Source organism: Pundamilia nyererei, unplaced genomic scaffold, assembly GCF_000239375.1.
Source record: "Pundamilia nyererei isolate P.nyererei 1_Seehausen unplaced genomic scaffold, PunNye1.0 scaffold00223, whole genome shotgun sequence".
NCBI classification, from domain to species: Eukaryota; Metazoa; Chordata; class Actinopteri; order Cichliformes; family Cichlidae; genus Pundamilia; species Pundamilia nyererei.
In genome coordinates this window covers 440,519-455,572 of record NW_005187624.1, presented here as the reverse complement: position 1 = coordinate 455,572, position 15,054 = coordinate 440,519, and the positions used below count along the sequence as shown (strand labels likewise).

At 43.1% G+C, this 15,054-nt stretch overlaps 1 protein-coding gene across 1 annotated transcript; it reads right to left on the bottom strand.

Annotated features, from left to right (window-relative positions):
- Positions 1-288: 288 nt before the first annotated feature.
- LOC102194490 (ubiquitin carboxyl-terminal hydrolase 31-like) lies at positions 289-14,771 on the bottom strand. Its single transcript, XM_005748477.1, has 16 exons — positions 13,221-14,771; positions 9,393-9,530; positions 9,176-9,264; positions 8,037-8,129; positions 7,633-7,768; positions 7,382-7,532; positions 7,024-7,204; positions 6,827-6,938; positions 6,638-6,732; positions 6,034-6,111; positions 5,107-5,236; positions 4,845-4,964; positions 4,542-4,767; positions 4,305-4,463; positions 3,237-3,389; positions 289-3,147 (listed from the first exon to the last, which is right to left on the bottom strand). The coding sequence occupies exons 1-16, from the start codon at positions 13,758-13,760 to the stop codon at positions 1,610-1,612; spliced, it is 3,939 nt and encodes a 1,312-aa protein (XP_005748534.1). The 5' UTR covers positions 13,761-14,771; the 3' UTR covers positions 289-1,609.
- Between the last annotated feature and the right edge of the window lie 283 nt (positions 14,772-15,054).

Genomic DNA, 15,054 nt, shown 5'->3' with positions numbered 1-15,054 from the left:
TCATGAAAACTGTTTAAAAAAATAAGTGCAACTGTGAGTGTTTGTTTCGAGGGGGAAACATGAGACAAATGAATACACTACAGAAAACCTTCATTCATATGAACTCTATATTACTCTGAGGAAATGTGCAAACAAAGCTTTAATAAAGATGCCTTTACATGCTCTCCGATGCTGGCCTTTGAAAAAAAAGAAAATAATAATAATAATAATAATTAATATATATATATATACATATATAAATATATAGATATATATATATACATGTACATATACATATATATACTTGGAAATAAATACACATCCAACAAGAGTGGCACTTCTACATACTCAGTGTGGGCATTTACAAGAATCTGCTTGCATAGTTAAGTGCATGCATAAGCAATTTATCATGCAACAACTGTCACATACTTCAGGAATAGTGATCTCTTTTTCTCGGGTCTACAGTCAGTGCGTTCTGTGGAGTACTACTCTGTATTGCAAGCTAAGATGCGCACAAGCTGTGATGTGGCATGTGAAGACAGAGGACAGGCTGTCTTTGAGCATGTTGTTTATGCGGTTTTTTTTTGTACATTAACCCTGTGTTCGTCTGGGAGGAATGTTTGGAGACGTCTGGCAGTCTGAAGAGGCTCGATTCCCCACAAGGGAACCTGGGCACCGCAGTTAAGTGTTGGCGTCAGCAGCTGGAGGGCAGGGGTGGTTTTGAGGGGTTATTACAGGTTAATAAACACAAATGTTAAGAACCATGGTGGACCGAGGATCTCCAGACGTTAGACACTGATGACGCACGTTTCACTCCTCAGCTTCTTGGCGACAGTCAGAATGTGGTCGAATAAAAAAAGAAGAAAAACTTTGTTTTTTTCTGTTTGTTTTTTTAAAGGCTATTGCAGAATTACTACGTCAAAAAAGAGCACATGTAAACAGCGGTTCGCACTAAACAGGCGTTATTGTGTTTTACTTGAAATGACATTTTCAGTGCTTGATAAATATTAAAATCGAGTTACAAATTTACCAACACCTGCAGTTACACAACTTTCGATTAAATACTTCTCTGCGATTATCTGAGGCACTGATGTTTGTCGTTGACATAATGGCTCTCGATACTGGAGGAGAGCTGTACGTAAAGATCTTCTCTTGAAAATAATTTGCTGCATCAGCATGTTAAAAATTGCCAGTAAACTTCCTTTGGTGACTGAGTGAGTCCGTGTTTGAAAAGTTCCTTTCTCCTTTCCGCATCCACTTTCCAACTTGTGCAAAGTGACTTTTATTCTCGCTATGAGCTGCTCTTCTCCCGACGATGCTACAGACAGAACAAGGCAATAATTTAAACACACGCCCATGCTTATTTACAACACAGTATAATACGCCTGAAAATCAATGCAATCCATACAAAGTGCTTCTGTTAAAATCCATTCCTAAATAACTATTTAACAATGTGGGCAAGAGGTGTCCAATATGGCAGCTGGTATTCAGTGACCACTGAAAAGCTACAGGTGCTTCAAAGTTGTTTTGCCAGACATGCTTTGTGTCTGGTTTGATGGTTAAAAAGAAACAGAAAAACACCTCAGAGCTGCACTTTAGAGAGATTGTTTTTCAGACCCTCGGAGTAACATCACTTGGATTTCTGGCTAGTTTGTGTGGAGTTGATGGGGATCTTTCTGGACTGTAATGTCTTTTTAGCCGGCTCTTTCTTTGAAGGGTCCTTTGCAGTGGCAGGAGACTGAGCTGCTGTTTCTGCTCCAGAAAGCTTTGATTTTGTGGAGGGCAGCAGTGAGTGCTTGGCGGAACTTGATGCCTTAGAGGACTCCTTGTCTTTGGCTGTGCTCGCGTTGGACTCCGAGGCCACGCACAATGTTTTTTTGCTCGCTCCGTGCGGGACTCCTTCTCTAGATGCGCTCCCACCACTCTCCTCTGGACTTCCTTTCCCCTCTCCTGCCCCTGCTTTGCCGCTATCACTTGGTTTCCGGGTCTCTTTAGGCCTCAGAGCAGTTTTAAAGAAGGACAAACCTTTGTCCTCTGTCTTACTGCTCCTCTGGGGGCCTCTTAGCGGTGGAGCTGTATTTAAAGAGGAAACACCTACACTTGAGGATCGGAGACTAGTAATGGAGGAGCTACTGCTTGAGCTCCGGGCTGCTGCTCTGTCTTCCATAGCCTTGCCTGGCCTGCCCTCAGCTCTACTAGCAGCGCTCAGCCTGGAGGGAGGACCTCCATGGCTAACTTTCTTCTCTAACGCCGTATTGGTCCGTGACGATTCACGGCTAGTGCTCCTGTCTGCTGCTCTGTTCCTTCCTGAAGCGGAGCTTTTCTCACTAACCCCTCTGGGTGATGTCCTCCTCTGAGGGTGTGAGTTTTGTAATCCGGGAGATCCACTCTTTTTCTGTGCAGCCAACTCAGGATGTAATACCTCCGTGGTTTGGGATGATCCTTTTTTAGAGGGGGTTGCTGTTCTGGAGGAGCTGCCCTTGCAAATTTTAGTGCTTCCATCGCTTTTGTCTTTTGGCGTTGATGGTGCCGCTGCGCTTTTGGATTGTGTTCGAGACTGTGACTTATCAATGGCCGGAGATGCAGGAGAGAGAGAGCTGGATGACGTCGAGGAGGTGGCAGCGCGCTTCTTTGGGCTCTTTTCGCTCTCCAGCCCAGTCTTGGCAGAGGACCTTTTGACACCGCTGCTGTCCACGGCCACAGTCCTTGGTTTCACCTCCTTTGCAGCTGCACCATGTCTTGGACTGACCTGTTCAGCCCCAGCCAGTAAATTGTTGTTATCTCCTGCCTGGATGGAGCTCCTCTGATCTGCCTGCAGCACAGCTTTCGAGTGCACCTGCTCTATCAGCCTTTTAGCGCCTCCATTACTCTCCAAAGCACCAATAGCCGACTTGCCCCCTGACAGTTTATCTAACTTCGGTGACCCAGTGAAGCAGGAGGTAGACTGCTTGGTATCAACTACCTCTCCTATCCTTTCCAGTACTGGGGAGGAGGAGTGGGACTCCAGGGAGAAGCGTGAGGGAGAGTTGGAACGAAGCTGGAGCTTAGCAGAGTGGGGCCAGGATGGTTTAGCACCGTTTTCACTCAGTGCTAAGGGACTTGCGATGGAAGATCTTGAGGAGAAAGTTTGCCTTTGCATGCCTCTCACTGCTGGTCTGGAAGATAAACCTGCAGGGCAGAGAACATGCATTAAGAAAATAGTCATGCTTGTCAGCTGAAAAAAACACATGTAATTGTGTGAAATTAGTGTTCTTTACCATCATCTTCACTCCGTTCACCAGCAAACTCAGCAGACTCAGAAAGAGAGGCCAGCGAGGTGCGTCTGGAGGACCCAGAAGAGGCTTGGCTTGGTGGACGACTTCCTATCAGCCGACTAATCCAGTGCTCACACAACGAGGAACTGGTGGAACCTGAGAGGCCAAACAGACAGACAGTGGTTGAACATCTATATATTATGAGCATTACAGGATAATTTAATATGTGAGGTATGAGGTGCAATAAAAAAGTTCCAGGATACAGCACATAAAAAATAAATATCAAAAACCTTTAAGGTCATCTGCTCATGAACCTTCAGACCTTCTACTTTTAGATCTCTGTGATGTGAGCCGGATTTCTCTCAGTGTCTGAAAACAGGAGCCCTTAAAAATTATTTTCATTTTGGGCAAGTGTGCAAAGTCACAGGGAAGCAAATCTAACCAGTGGGTTTGTATGCCAGCACACAGTGGAGTTCTCCACAGTGTTTCCCTTCAAACACCACAGTCACACCCTGGAGGATGAATTCCCAGTGCTTAATCTCATGACTGCTGAGGAAAAAAGAAGAAGAACCACCTGCTCCCTGCACGATGCTCCATCTTCAGGCTTTGAAACTGTAGAGTACATAAACTGCTGAAAGTGCTCAGTGGTAGCCACAGACCGAGCACTCATCACCAGCATTGATCATCCACAGCAAATTTGAATCAGTTTGAATGTTTGCCCTCTGCACTGTTTTAACAGATGTGCTAGTGTAAGTGTTTATAAAGGAACTTCCAAGGAATAATATAGCAACAGTGGTAAAACCAGGTTGCCTACAAATCACAGTCGGTGGACCGATCTCTAACTCCTTCAGCCCACTTGTGCAGGATCCTGAACCTCAGGTTTCCCCCAATGCATCCATGTGAGAGTGTGTGCAAATGTTAGAAAGGTGATATACTAGCACCAGTCCATTTACCATTTAGGTGCATGAGAAAATGACTCAAAACTGTGTTCCTTTTTATGGGTTTATTGCCAAATGCTTTTTCTTGCATGTTGGACATGAGTCTGCACACAGTAACATTGTCACAAATTACCTCCCACAGAACTGTTGGCAGACCAGGACGGGATAGTTGCACGTCGTTGATAAAACAAGATGTAAGCAGTCTGCTTGCAGACCTCATCTTCAGATATGGGATGAACATCGCTATCATCAAAGCAGTACCACTGCCCATCGATGGAGTTCTTACAGTGAGCTACGAGAGACAATGAAATAAAACAACATAAATATCCTGGAGAGCTTCTGTACCCAGCTGGATATGGTGCTTCCTCACCTGTGTAATGTCCTCCCTGCATGGTCCCATGATGGTTACACACCGCATACAGGTCATAAAGGTAGTCCTCTGGATCACGACCCATCCCGTACGGCCGTCTCCATGGCGACCAGTGGGAGGGCAGACTCCAGCTGCTCTGGCTTCTCTTTACCATATGAGGTGCCATGTCCATGCCCGTAAGCGGGAACTTCACCATGTTCTGCATCTTCATTCGCCGATCCCCGTCCTGTAGAAGCAATACGTTTAAGTTTGGGGTTTTTTTTGTTTTTTACTTACATCGTATGAAAAGATACAATCTTGTACCTGTCTGAAGCGTTTCAGGTGAAGTATGAGGATGTCTGGCAGGGTCCACAGGCTGAGTTTGATGCTGCCTTGCTGAAGCTGCTTACAGTGTGGACAGCGCCATGCATCATCAGGAGCAAGCTGAAATTAATGTGAAAACGCTTTAAAGTGGCAAACTTTAAGCACAAAACAGGCTTTACGCTCTGCACCCCTGCATGCAGGGGAAAAATATATTTTTTAATCAGTATCAGTAATATTCTTTGTGCAGGTCACACCCGCTTACCTGTTCCTCTTTGGTGTAGAGTTGAAAGCACTGGGCGAGTGAGCAGGTCTGAGGCTGCAGATGCTGCTCCTTCGCTTGCCGCACACTTTCAGCATCGGGGATGTACTCGTCCTCAGTTCTTTTGAACAGACTGTGGGCGTAACACAGCCGAAGTCACAGAGGGAATACACAACTTCAAAAGAGTTACTATACAGCGCTGTGCTAAAGTCACCCCTCATGTCTTCACATGTTTTATATATATGAGAAAACACATAGAAATAGAGCATATAAGGGAAAAAAAGAGTTTGTACAATTCCAAAGAGCTTGAAAGTCAATATTTGGTGGGAACATCATGACTCTTCATTATTCTCTTGTAATTTCTTTAAGTAGTCTTCAGGAATAGTTTTTCAGAGTTCTTGAAGGAAATTCAAGGCTCTTCCTTGGATGTTTCTACCTTTTGTTCTGTTCTCTGTCAAGATGATCCCACACTGCTTCAATAATGTTGAGTTCTGAGCTTTTGGGAGGCCAGTCTACGACTGATAGTGCTGTATTGTGTGTTGCTGTTTTTATTTATCGAGCTCTGCATTTACTGAAATTTAGTTTAGGATCATTGCCGTGCAGGAAATCAAAGTCACTGCCAATCAGACACTTTCCAGATAGTGTTGCATGGTGGAACAAAATCTGATGGTACATTTCTGCGTTTATATTTCCATGAATTTTGACAAGATCCCCAACACTGCTGGCTGAAGTACAGCCTCAAACCATGACCGAGCCTCCACTGGGTTTTACAGATGTCTGTACCGCTCACCTGACCTCCTCCGTTTCTACAGACAACAATTTGAACCAAAAACTCTTATTTGGATTCATCACTCTATCAGTCCATCATTTTTTTAGTCCAGTTCTTGTGTTAATTTTGTGTGTGTGTGTGTGCGTGTGGGTGTCACGTACTAGTCTTTCGTCTCCTTGTCCCACTCAACAACGATTTTGACATGAGGGGGTCCTCCGGGACCACAGGACTTGTATGCTCTGTTAAAAGTTAGACCAGAGACACATTAAATGTTTAATTTTACACATTTAACTGGGTTTTTTAATTCATTATTATATTTATTATCATAAGCACAGAAAGATTTACGCCTCCTCTAGAGGTAATTTCTGTTTTAGATTTTCACCACTAGCCACTATTAACCATTGTCCTAGTCTTGAAGTCATCATCAGAACTTGTGATGGTGACCATGTTTTTTGTTTTAAAGTTTAGTTTGAACGAGTCTTTGTTTGTTCATGTAACACAAGCGGAGCAAATGTCACTCACAACTTTCTTTTCATTAAAAAAAAAATCCATGCAACAACCCCAGAGGTCGACAGCCTCTGTGAAGAAAATCTATAAGAACCAGACAAGCTATCAGACATCTCAGGATTTCTTTTGACATCAATACCAATGAAGGTTCGCTGAGGCTCTTCAATCACCTTCAACTGGACAGAACACGCCACAGGATTTCTACAATGACATTCAGGTGGGGTAACACTGCATCCTAGCGGGGATATGCGGCATTACCTCTCCACAGAGGGATGGCAGAGCGGCTGCTCCTCCTGAGGCAAGAGATATGTGATTCCAACCACTCCTACCACACGCAAAGTGAAGGGCCCCACCTACAGGGCGTCAAGGGTAAGACAAGAAAAAACTTAATCTTCATTAAAAGCTTATCAAAATGTGAGGTTGCTGTGTTTACGTCATAATATGCACCTGTACAAAGACTCCAGGGCGCAGAACATGCCTCATTTTCTCCAAAATCTCTTTCTGTAGTACGTCCCAGGTCACTGTACGCTCCAAATATAGAATAAATGGATTACCGAACCTGGGGGAAAATAGAAAAACAGCAAGTTTTAGAAGATTTGTGGATTAAATTTGCAATTCTTACACAGCTCTGTCCATTAAAGCACCTGCGTCCTTGCTGTCCAGCGCAGGCTCTGTTGCACACCAGCAGGACGATCTTCTCAGCCTGCCCGCTGTTCTTATTGGGACTCTGAGGTGGTGTTGTAGGCTCTTGTATTTGTGTGGCCATCCTGTTATTATCTGTCCCATACTTCAAGTTGTTCTGATTGAGATTGGCATGTGGGCTTCCTGAAACGTACACAGAAAAAGTTCAATTTGGGGGGGAAAAAACCCACGTGCTCCCTTGTGAAGTGTTTCCAAAAATCAATCCAACATGCTGCTTTACCTTCCCAAAAATGAAACATTTTGCCTGTTTTTGTCAACCCACTACACTGAGACAAAGAGTGAGTAAACAGGATGTCGTACCACATCGCTTGGAGCGGATCTGCTCCGGTCTGAACAGCTCGGGTGTCTCGAAAGCAAAGATGGAGTCGCTCTCCTGAATGATCTCGAGGTCGTCGTCATCGTCGCAGAAGGAGCGATGGAAGCCATCGTAGTACATTTCAGTGAGAACAATCTAAGCAGTGACGGGGAATCAAAAAACAAACAAACACTAAATTACTGATGCGGGTTCGTTAACAGGAACACAAAGAGGAAAGTTTTAAATGAGGCCTCACCTGTTGGGCAGGTATTTTAGTCTCTTGGGCCACAGCTTGTCTCAACCTGGACACGGTGCCAGAGAGGGGCACCGCCACCCCGACTCTCATACAGTGGGAGCACTTTCCTTGATACACCACTGTCACATACAGGGGCCTGCACAACAGAACGGCTGGATTTAATTGGCTGTTTCATAACCATGACTGGACCGATGTTCCAAAGATAGACAGCATCTTCTAATTTTAGCTTTTTCCTGTCACATCTCTCACAGTGTTTGTCTGGGCTCGGTTTGACACTCCCTTTGTTTCCAAGCTTGGAGTTCAGACAGGATCTTGTCTCATTGCAGTTTTGGATACAGGGACTTTTTTTTTAATTGTATGATGGCTATTGTCTTACTTCTAAACTAGACCCAGAGTCACCTTACCTTGTGTGAGGTACCGGGATTGGCAGTGAGATGCAGAGGAAAGGATCAAAGGTGTTGCTCTGTTTCTGGCAGTGAGGGCAAGTCAGGGAGGATCTAATCAGAGAAACAAGGAGAATTAATGAATTACAACTGACACCACTTTTATGTTCTTATATGAAGCTGAATAGTTGAGCCAGATCAAGACTGGAAATGGGAAACAATTTATTCCTAAGCTCAGGCTCCTGGGAGGCTTCCCATCATCCCATCATGCACTAAGCATTTCTTCTTTCCTGACCTCTTTTCAATCTCTGTATGTTTATACACCACTGCTACATTTAATCACTCTCAATTATAAAACTCTCATAATTTGTCTTTAATTCTGCCTCCCTCTGTTGTCTCCTCACAGCTGATGACTGTCCCTCCCTGATCCTGGTTCTACTGGAGGTTTCTTCACATTAAAAGGAAGTTTATTCTTCTCACTGTTGCCAAATGTTTGCTTTTCAGGGTTATCTGACTGTTGGGGTTTTCTTTTTAATACCGCAGAGTTTTTACCTTACAATATAAGGCAACTGTTAATGTGAATTGGTGCCATATAATAAAACTGAACTGAATTTTAAGTTTCTTGAGCTTTAAATAAAAGGAAAAGAAAAAGAAGAAAAAGAAGCAACAGCAGCTTTGAACCTGCAATCTTAATAATGGCCAGCAGGGGGCAATTGCTCCAGTTACAGAAAGAAGTCTGTAAAGACTGAGGAAATGACTCCACTTCTCACTTGATTTATGAGTTCAGTGAACACTTTTCTGGTGAGTTTATGGTCTTGAAAATGTATTTTCATTCTTATTTAACACTGCTTAACACTTTTTAGGATAAAACATCCACAGCAAAGAATCCACAAACTAATGAGTGATCTCGCTTTCCATTTGCACAGCGTTTGGTTTGATGTCAAAGTCACAGCTGTGTATAAATATCCTCATCTATACCAATGTGGATTCAACCTGTGATCGGCGTTTCACTTGGATGTTTATCACATGGGCAATTACTCTCAGCATAGAAAACAAAGGATGTCGAGGATTTTCTTAACTACGTATGTATGTTTTGTAATACAAGCACGGTGCTAAAGAGTCAAAACAAATGTGCAACTGCCAGCAACTGCAAATTTTACCTGTATTGTGCCTGAAACAGCTCCTGTACAAAAGAGCCAGGTGCTGGTAGTGGAGATCCTTCAGGGACAGTTTCTTCTTCTACTGGAGGCTGAGAATAAACAACAGCAGCAGTCAAGAAGCAATAAAATGTTCAGAAATTACCGAATGCGCAGTTGCATATCTGTTTACTTTAGGACACAGCGGTAACACGTAACTGTGATCTAAATCAGTGTTTACCTTCCTGGGGAGTCTGCTGTCCAGGGGGACAATTTGGTTGAGGTCTTCATGAACTCTATCAAGCAACCAGAGGAGGAATTCTTGGGCATCGTGCTGGGAGTTGCCCTTGAATTGAAGGGCACTCTTTGACACTACATTCTGCAGACAACAGCAGAAAAAAGAAAAATCAAGGAATTGGATGGATTTAAGTGGCTTTCACAAAAAAAACAGAGATGTAGTAAAAGTTCACAGAGAGCGACTCGTTCCCTTTTTCCACCTTGCTTAACTGTGAAATATTCAGCTATGTTTAACCAGGACAACGATTAGCAGAGTCCTAAAGGTCAGGCCAAGCTTTTTAAAGCAAGGACACTGGCTGAAGCTTGACCTTAAACAATAAGCTGCTGGAGATCAAAACAGTGCGTACTCTACAAAGCCGCCCAGGCTGGAAGCTGTGAAGTCACCTCCACGCAGAGGCTATCAAATGTCACACAAGGTCAAAGATACGAGCGGCACTGGGTACTGTGTGGCCGCTCAGCCTCTCCTATGGGACAGTCGTCCTTATTTTAGAGCAGTTACAAAAGCAGCCTCAGCGCTTTTGTGCAAAATGGTGCAAAAAAAACAGGGCCAGGCTATCTTGTGTGGCTCAACCACAAAGGTTGTCTTTAAGTAAAGAGATCTGAGATGATATCAGTGATTCATTTTCTAAATACCCAGGTCTCTTTTAAACACTGCACCTTCACAAAAATAGAACCCTGTAAACTGCTATGCTGTGTGTATTTTTGGTTAACGACAGACAAGACACTGTGAAAAAAATGGGATTGTTATTCCCATAGGGCAAAGCTAGGGATGCACAAAATGTGAAATTCTAAGCCAATAGCAACTGTCCTGATTGTCCTGAGTGCCACTGTATTTGGTTTTAGTCGTTACTCCCTGTTTTCTTCGTTGTGCGATATAAAAACAATGGCTGAACTGTTTCTGAGTCTTTTATTGTTCATCGCACTGTTTGTCAACGTCTAGCTGATAAAAATCGGCCAATGCCATTGGTTTATGCTGTTTTTTGCCGACAGGCCAATAACCAATCAGTATGAAAGTGGCTTGATACTGATGCTCAGCCTGTGTAACTTCATTCTGAATTCATCAGTTGGTGATAATATTTAAAAAGTAATATTAAATGAGGCACTGCATTAAAGTTGTGATATCTTTCTCATAATGCATCATTAGCCTGATTTGTTGGCTTTTTTTCTGCCAAATAAGTGCCCTCACATTTCATACCCCAAACCTCTGGTCTGTTCAAAATCTAAATTGAAAAACCAGTGACAGCAACAAGGCACTACAAAAATCCCCAGTGCCAGGAAGGACAAACTGTTTTCCCAGGCTGTGCACTCAAACACTTTTGCGTGACTCTTACTGACCTTCGTTTGTACCTTTGCAGTACATTTGACCAGGATTTTAGCTGAACTTGTAGTTCAACTTAAATGTCAAATAGCAGGTTGAGCTTGAAAGGATTAAATAAATGTTAAGTAAATGTGGCATAAAATGAATGAAACCACCACACAGCAAAAATATAACTATGTTTCCCGTGTATTTAAAAGGTGCACGATGTATGTATGTATGTGCATTTATAAAACCTGATAAAGAAAAAGTTTCAAAGTTTTTAAAAAGAGCTAGGAGGAGAAACAGGAGAAATAGTAGTTTATCCAACAGAGGGCAACTTCTCTGTTAGCAACACTCATAAAAAAAGTAGTCAAAGACTGATTGTAACAGTAAAAAAGTTTAGTTTTTTTTATTTTTTATTATCTTAGTAGGAGAAGCTACTTTTGGCTGCTCCCATATTGGCAAGTCGTTGCCACAACAGATAGCCCTGCATGGTTTTCCATTTTTTTGTTTTTGTTACTTTTTTGGTTGATTTAGGATTTGCATCTTCTCCCAGATTTGAACTGGAGAACTTTGCTTATTAGACAAATATTATCTTAGTAACTGCCCATAAAAAGCTACACACGATGAATGTCATGCAAAGCTGTTCATATTTCATGGGTCTGAAAGAAAAAATATCGGCTGACATATTGGATTTTTAGATCATCAAATATCAGTATCAGTACGGGTTTTAAAAAATATCATATCAATATTATCATCATATAATTTGCTTTGTTTTGTTTTGTTGGGGGGGTACAAATGTTGAATGTCTCATGTTGGCACTGTCACAACACTTTACTCTGTGTGTAGAGTGACTGCATTGGCTTTGACACTTGACCCTGTTACAGGAAGCCACTTCAGTGTCATCTGATATTTATGCTTTTATCTACATTTAGTTTCATTCTGTTTCATTTTTCTTTGTTGGATTGGATATTTTTACACATTTGAGATATTTAATACACTTTTTATTTATACTTATTTTATATAATTGTATTTATTTTGATCTTTTTTTAAGATATTTGTTTTGTGATATTGTATTTAAATTTTTAGCTATATGCCAATTCTACTTTGTAAGCAGTTTTGTTAGGTCTTTTTAGTGTGTTTCACTTAATGTTCAGCTGGTATAACAAAGGAACTTCCAAACTCTTTGGACAAATAAAATCTCATCTTAAGATGAGATGTGCAGAAGTGCAGACTTGTGCAAAGTCTTTGAGATTTTTAGGTAGTGTACTACAACCAAATCCTCAAACCAGCGGCTTCTGAGAGAGAATGGACGATAAAATAATTCCCTTGTGTTCTTATTAAATCTCCCTAATGGTCTTTAAGTGCTTGTGTGTGTGTGTGTGTGTGTGTGTGTGTGTGTGTGTGTGTGTTCTCCCAAATATCTATGAAATGACACTTTTAAAAGCACCAGTTGGAAGCATTACTAATGTTACTAGCAAACACTTGTATGCTGCAAATATCCTACATAGTTTTATTCTGTTTTTTTTTTAAGGTTATATTCACCCATGTGTCCTTGTCCAGTTCAACATGTTTAATGCTTCTGATGATGAAAATAATCTATATCCAGCTGGACTGTTTGCAGTTTGGCTGGCAACTAAAGCAGAAGAAAATAGACAGAAATAGCAACATTGTCAAGAACAAAGAATGCGCTGTATGGCCCGTTTCTGTTTAGTCTCTCTCCACTTTGTATTGAACTTTTCAAGAACACATCATGAGTGAGAAAACACGTCTTTTGTTGTGCAGAAGCAAATCTTTGTGATCGTGACAGGCAAACTTTTCATCGCCGGGACGCAGATTTAAGAGATGACAATGAAAAACAGACAAGGCTGGAAGCAAAAAGCTGATACAGTCAGCTTCAGTACAGCTCTGCTCAAGATTCTGTTTCATTTACAAGGAAGAAGTGTTAGTCCTATAAACACTGACTTTTCACGGATCACTGGGATTCTACTATAAACACTTTACTGCTTGTAAAGTGCATATATGGCTGCCCCGTGTATGACAATCACACCTGGATCAAAGTCAGAAACACAAAGTGGCATATCTAAAATATAAAACTAATCATCTTTGTAATATTTAAGGAGTTCACACTCAGATTTATCTTCTAACCATGTAAGTTTAGAGAACATAAAAAACACATTGATTTGTAGCCAACCACTTAAAAAGTAGGACTCAGTTTGTTGCTCAAGTTCACTTAGTTGCACTTAAGAGGCAAAAACTTGGACTATAAGGTACAGCTGGTTGTCCCATAAGCTCATATCTAATCAAACGTTAGATGACTGTTGAATTTGGAGCTCAAAGAAATAAAAAAAATATTGCAAAATAAAATAGAAACACAACTTAAATCTAGTGTCTTTTGGACACTTTCTGCTTGCTTGTCAAACTTGTGCAGACCCACACAGAGCGAGGGTCTTTATATGGGTCTCCACGACCTACCTTAAAGTCTCTGCTGTGCTGAGGAGTGTACTCGAAGGTCCACAGAGCCCGAACCAGTCCGGACAGCTGCTCGGTTACCTCCCCTGTCTCCGGCTGCTGCTGGCCTCCCCCTTTTTTCTGCATCAGCACCCCGTTGGACTTGGCCTTTTCGTTGTTGCTTGTCGTCTCTCCACCTTTGAACTGCTCCAAAGCAAGGTACTCAGCAAAGAGCTCTGTGTTGCTCAGGCACTGCAAGATAGCGTTCATGAAGCAGGTGTTGCCGTGGTTCTTGAGCCCGGCGACACCGGGCACCTTATCCCCAAAGGGGAAACCCCCGCAGTCGCTGTCATCCGACGGGAGTGACCCCCCAGTGGTGTTGGGGAGCAAAGTTGCCTCGTCGGTCTCATCCTCGGCGGCCTGCTCGTCGGTGCCAAAATGAGACAGAGTCGAGAGAGTCCGGAGAACTCTGCTCATAAAGCTCCCCACGGAGCGCACCGAGCTCCTCCGGAACAGCTTTTTGCTGAAGGATTTCTTCTCCTTGTTACTCACAACTTTCGACATGATTGCTTTTTTTCTCTCTCTGCCTCTCCGATTTCACACCTTAATTACAGAGAGGGCCCCCACTTTTCAGAGAAACACCCCGTGCCCGCGCACTGACAGCTCCCTCGCTCTGTGGTGCTTTACGGGAGGCCTGAGCATATTTCACTGAAACGTAAAGGCCTGGCAGTTCTTGGGATCATATCATTAGGAGACAGCAGAGTACAGCATCAAATCATCGGCCCACTTGCAACACTGCGTCGGATTGCATAAACTGCCTCCGCGGAGAGCCGCTATCAGGGCGCTTTACGTGAATGCCAGGGGTAGTCCCGCACCCGCCAGCAGCCATCGTCATTTCAAATGGTGACATATCATCACCCGTTTCTTTGTTAGGGTGCTGGAAAAGGAAAAAGAAAGCACGGCGCTGAGGGGGCTCGGGTATCAGTGTCAGGCACACATAAACATCAAATCCACTACTCGCAATTAGGCTGAGAGTGACGAGCGGAATTCCTCATCATTTATTATTAAACGAACCGCAGCTCCACCCTTTTAAAGGTATTTCTTCTGACCCCGGCCATCGAATCCGCGCTGACGTTGAGAACCGGTGGGTCGGAGATATGAACCAAGTGAACGTCTTCCCTAAATCGACTCCACGGGCGCGCTGCCAAACTGAGGAACCCCCGACCGAAGCGACACAGCGCGCCGCTCCCTGGCGTTTGGCTGCTGCGGTGCATCTCTCCCTGCGCCAAACGCGTGAAGCGGACGTTCCCGTTTCTCCATCTGAAAGTTTGTTGTCCTTTTTTTTGTTTGTTTAAATACTTGTCCGCTTCGTGCGCCTTAATTCCGCCTCCGAATGAGATTCACGGCGAGGCCGCTTCTCCCGTCTCCATCACCACCATCATCATCTGTGGGCAACGATACTGCAGGCAGGGCGGTAACGGCTGACGTCAGGGCCAAACACTGGTCCATGTTGGAGGAGAGCAGGTACAGCGGCATGTGATGATGCTCCGTGCCTGTTTGTGGACAGCGCGGACGCCGATCCCAACCAATCCGGTAACAGTGGTAATATATTACTCTTTCACATTATTTTACATTATTTGCAGCTGAGCTTATAGCTGGGGGGAAAGGACAACAAAGGAATTTTTGTTTTAAAAAAAACCCCCATAAAATTTAATTAAAAAACAAACAAACAAATAAATTATGTAAAAATGTTGCCAGTTGCTATGAATTGTTCTACGGTGGCTACACAAAAGACACAACACAGTTATTTTCATTATCAGCTGATGTTTCCCGATATTGTAGGCTATTGCTGGGCCAC

Coding starts and splice junctions, on each gene's coding strand:
- LOC102194490 (XM_005748477.1), bottom strand. CDS start 13,760: ATGTCGAAAGTTGTGAGTAACAAGGAGAAGAAATCCTTCAGCAAAAAG. Junction 4,965..5,106: donor TCTACACCAAAGAGGAACAG/GTAAGCGGGTGT, acceptor CATTAATTTCAG/CTTGCTCCTGATGATGCATG. Junction 3,148..3,236: donor TGAACGGAGTGAAGATGATG/GTAAAGAACACT, acceptor TCTGCCCTGCAG/GTTTATCTTCCAGACCAGCA.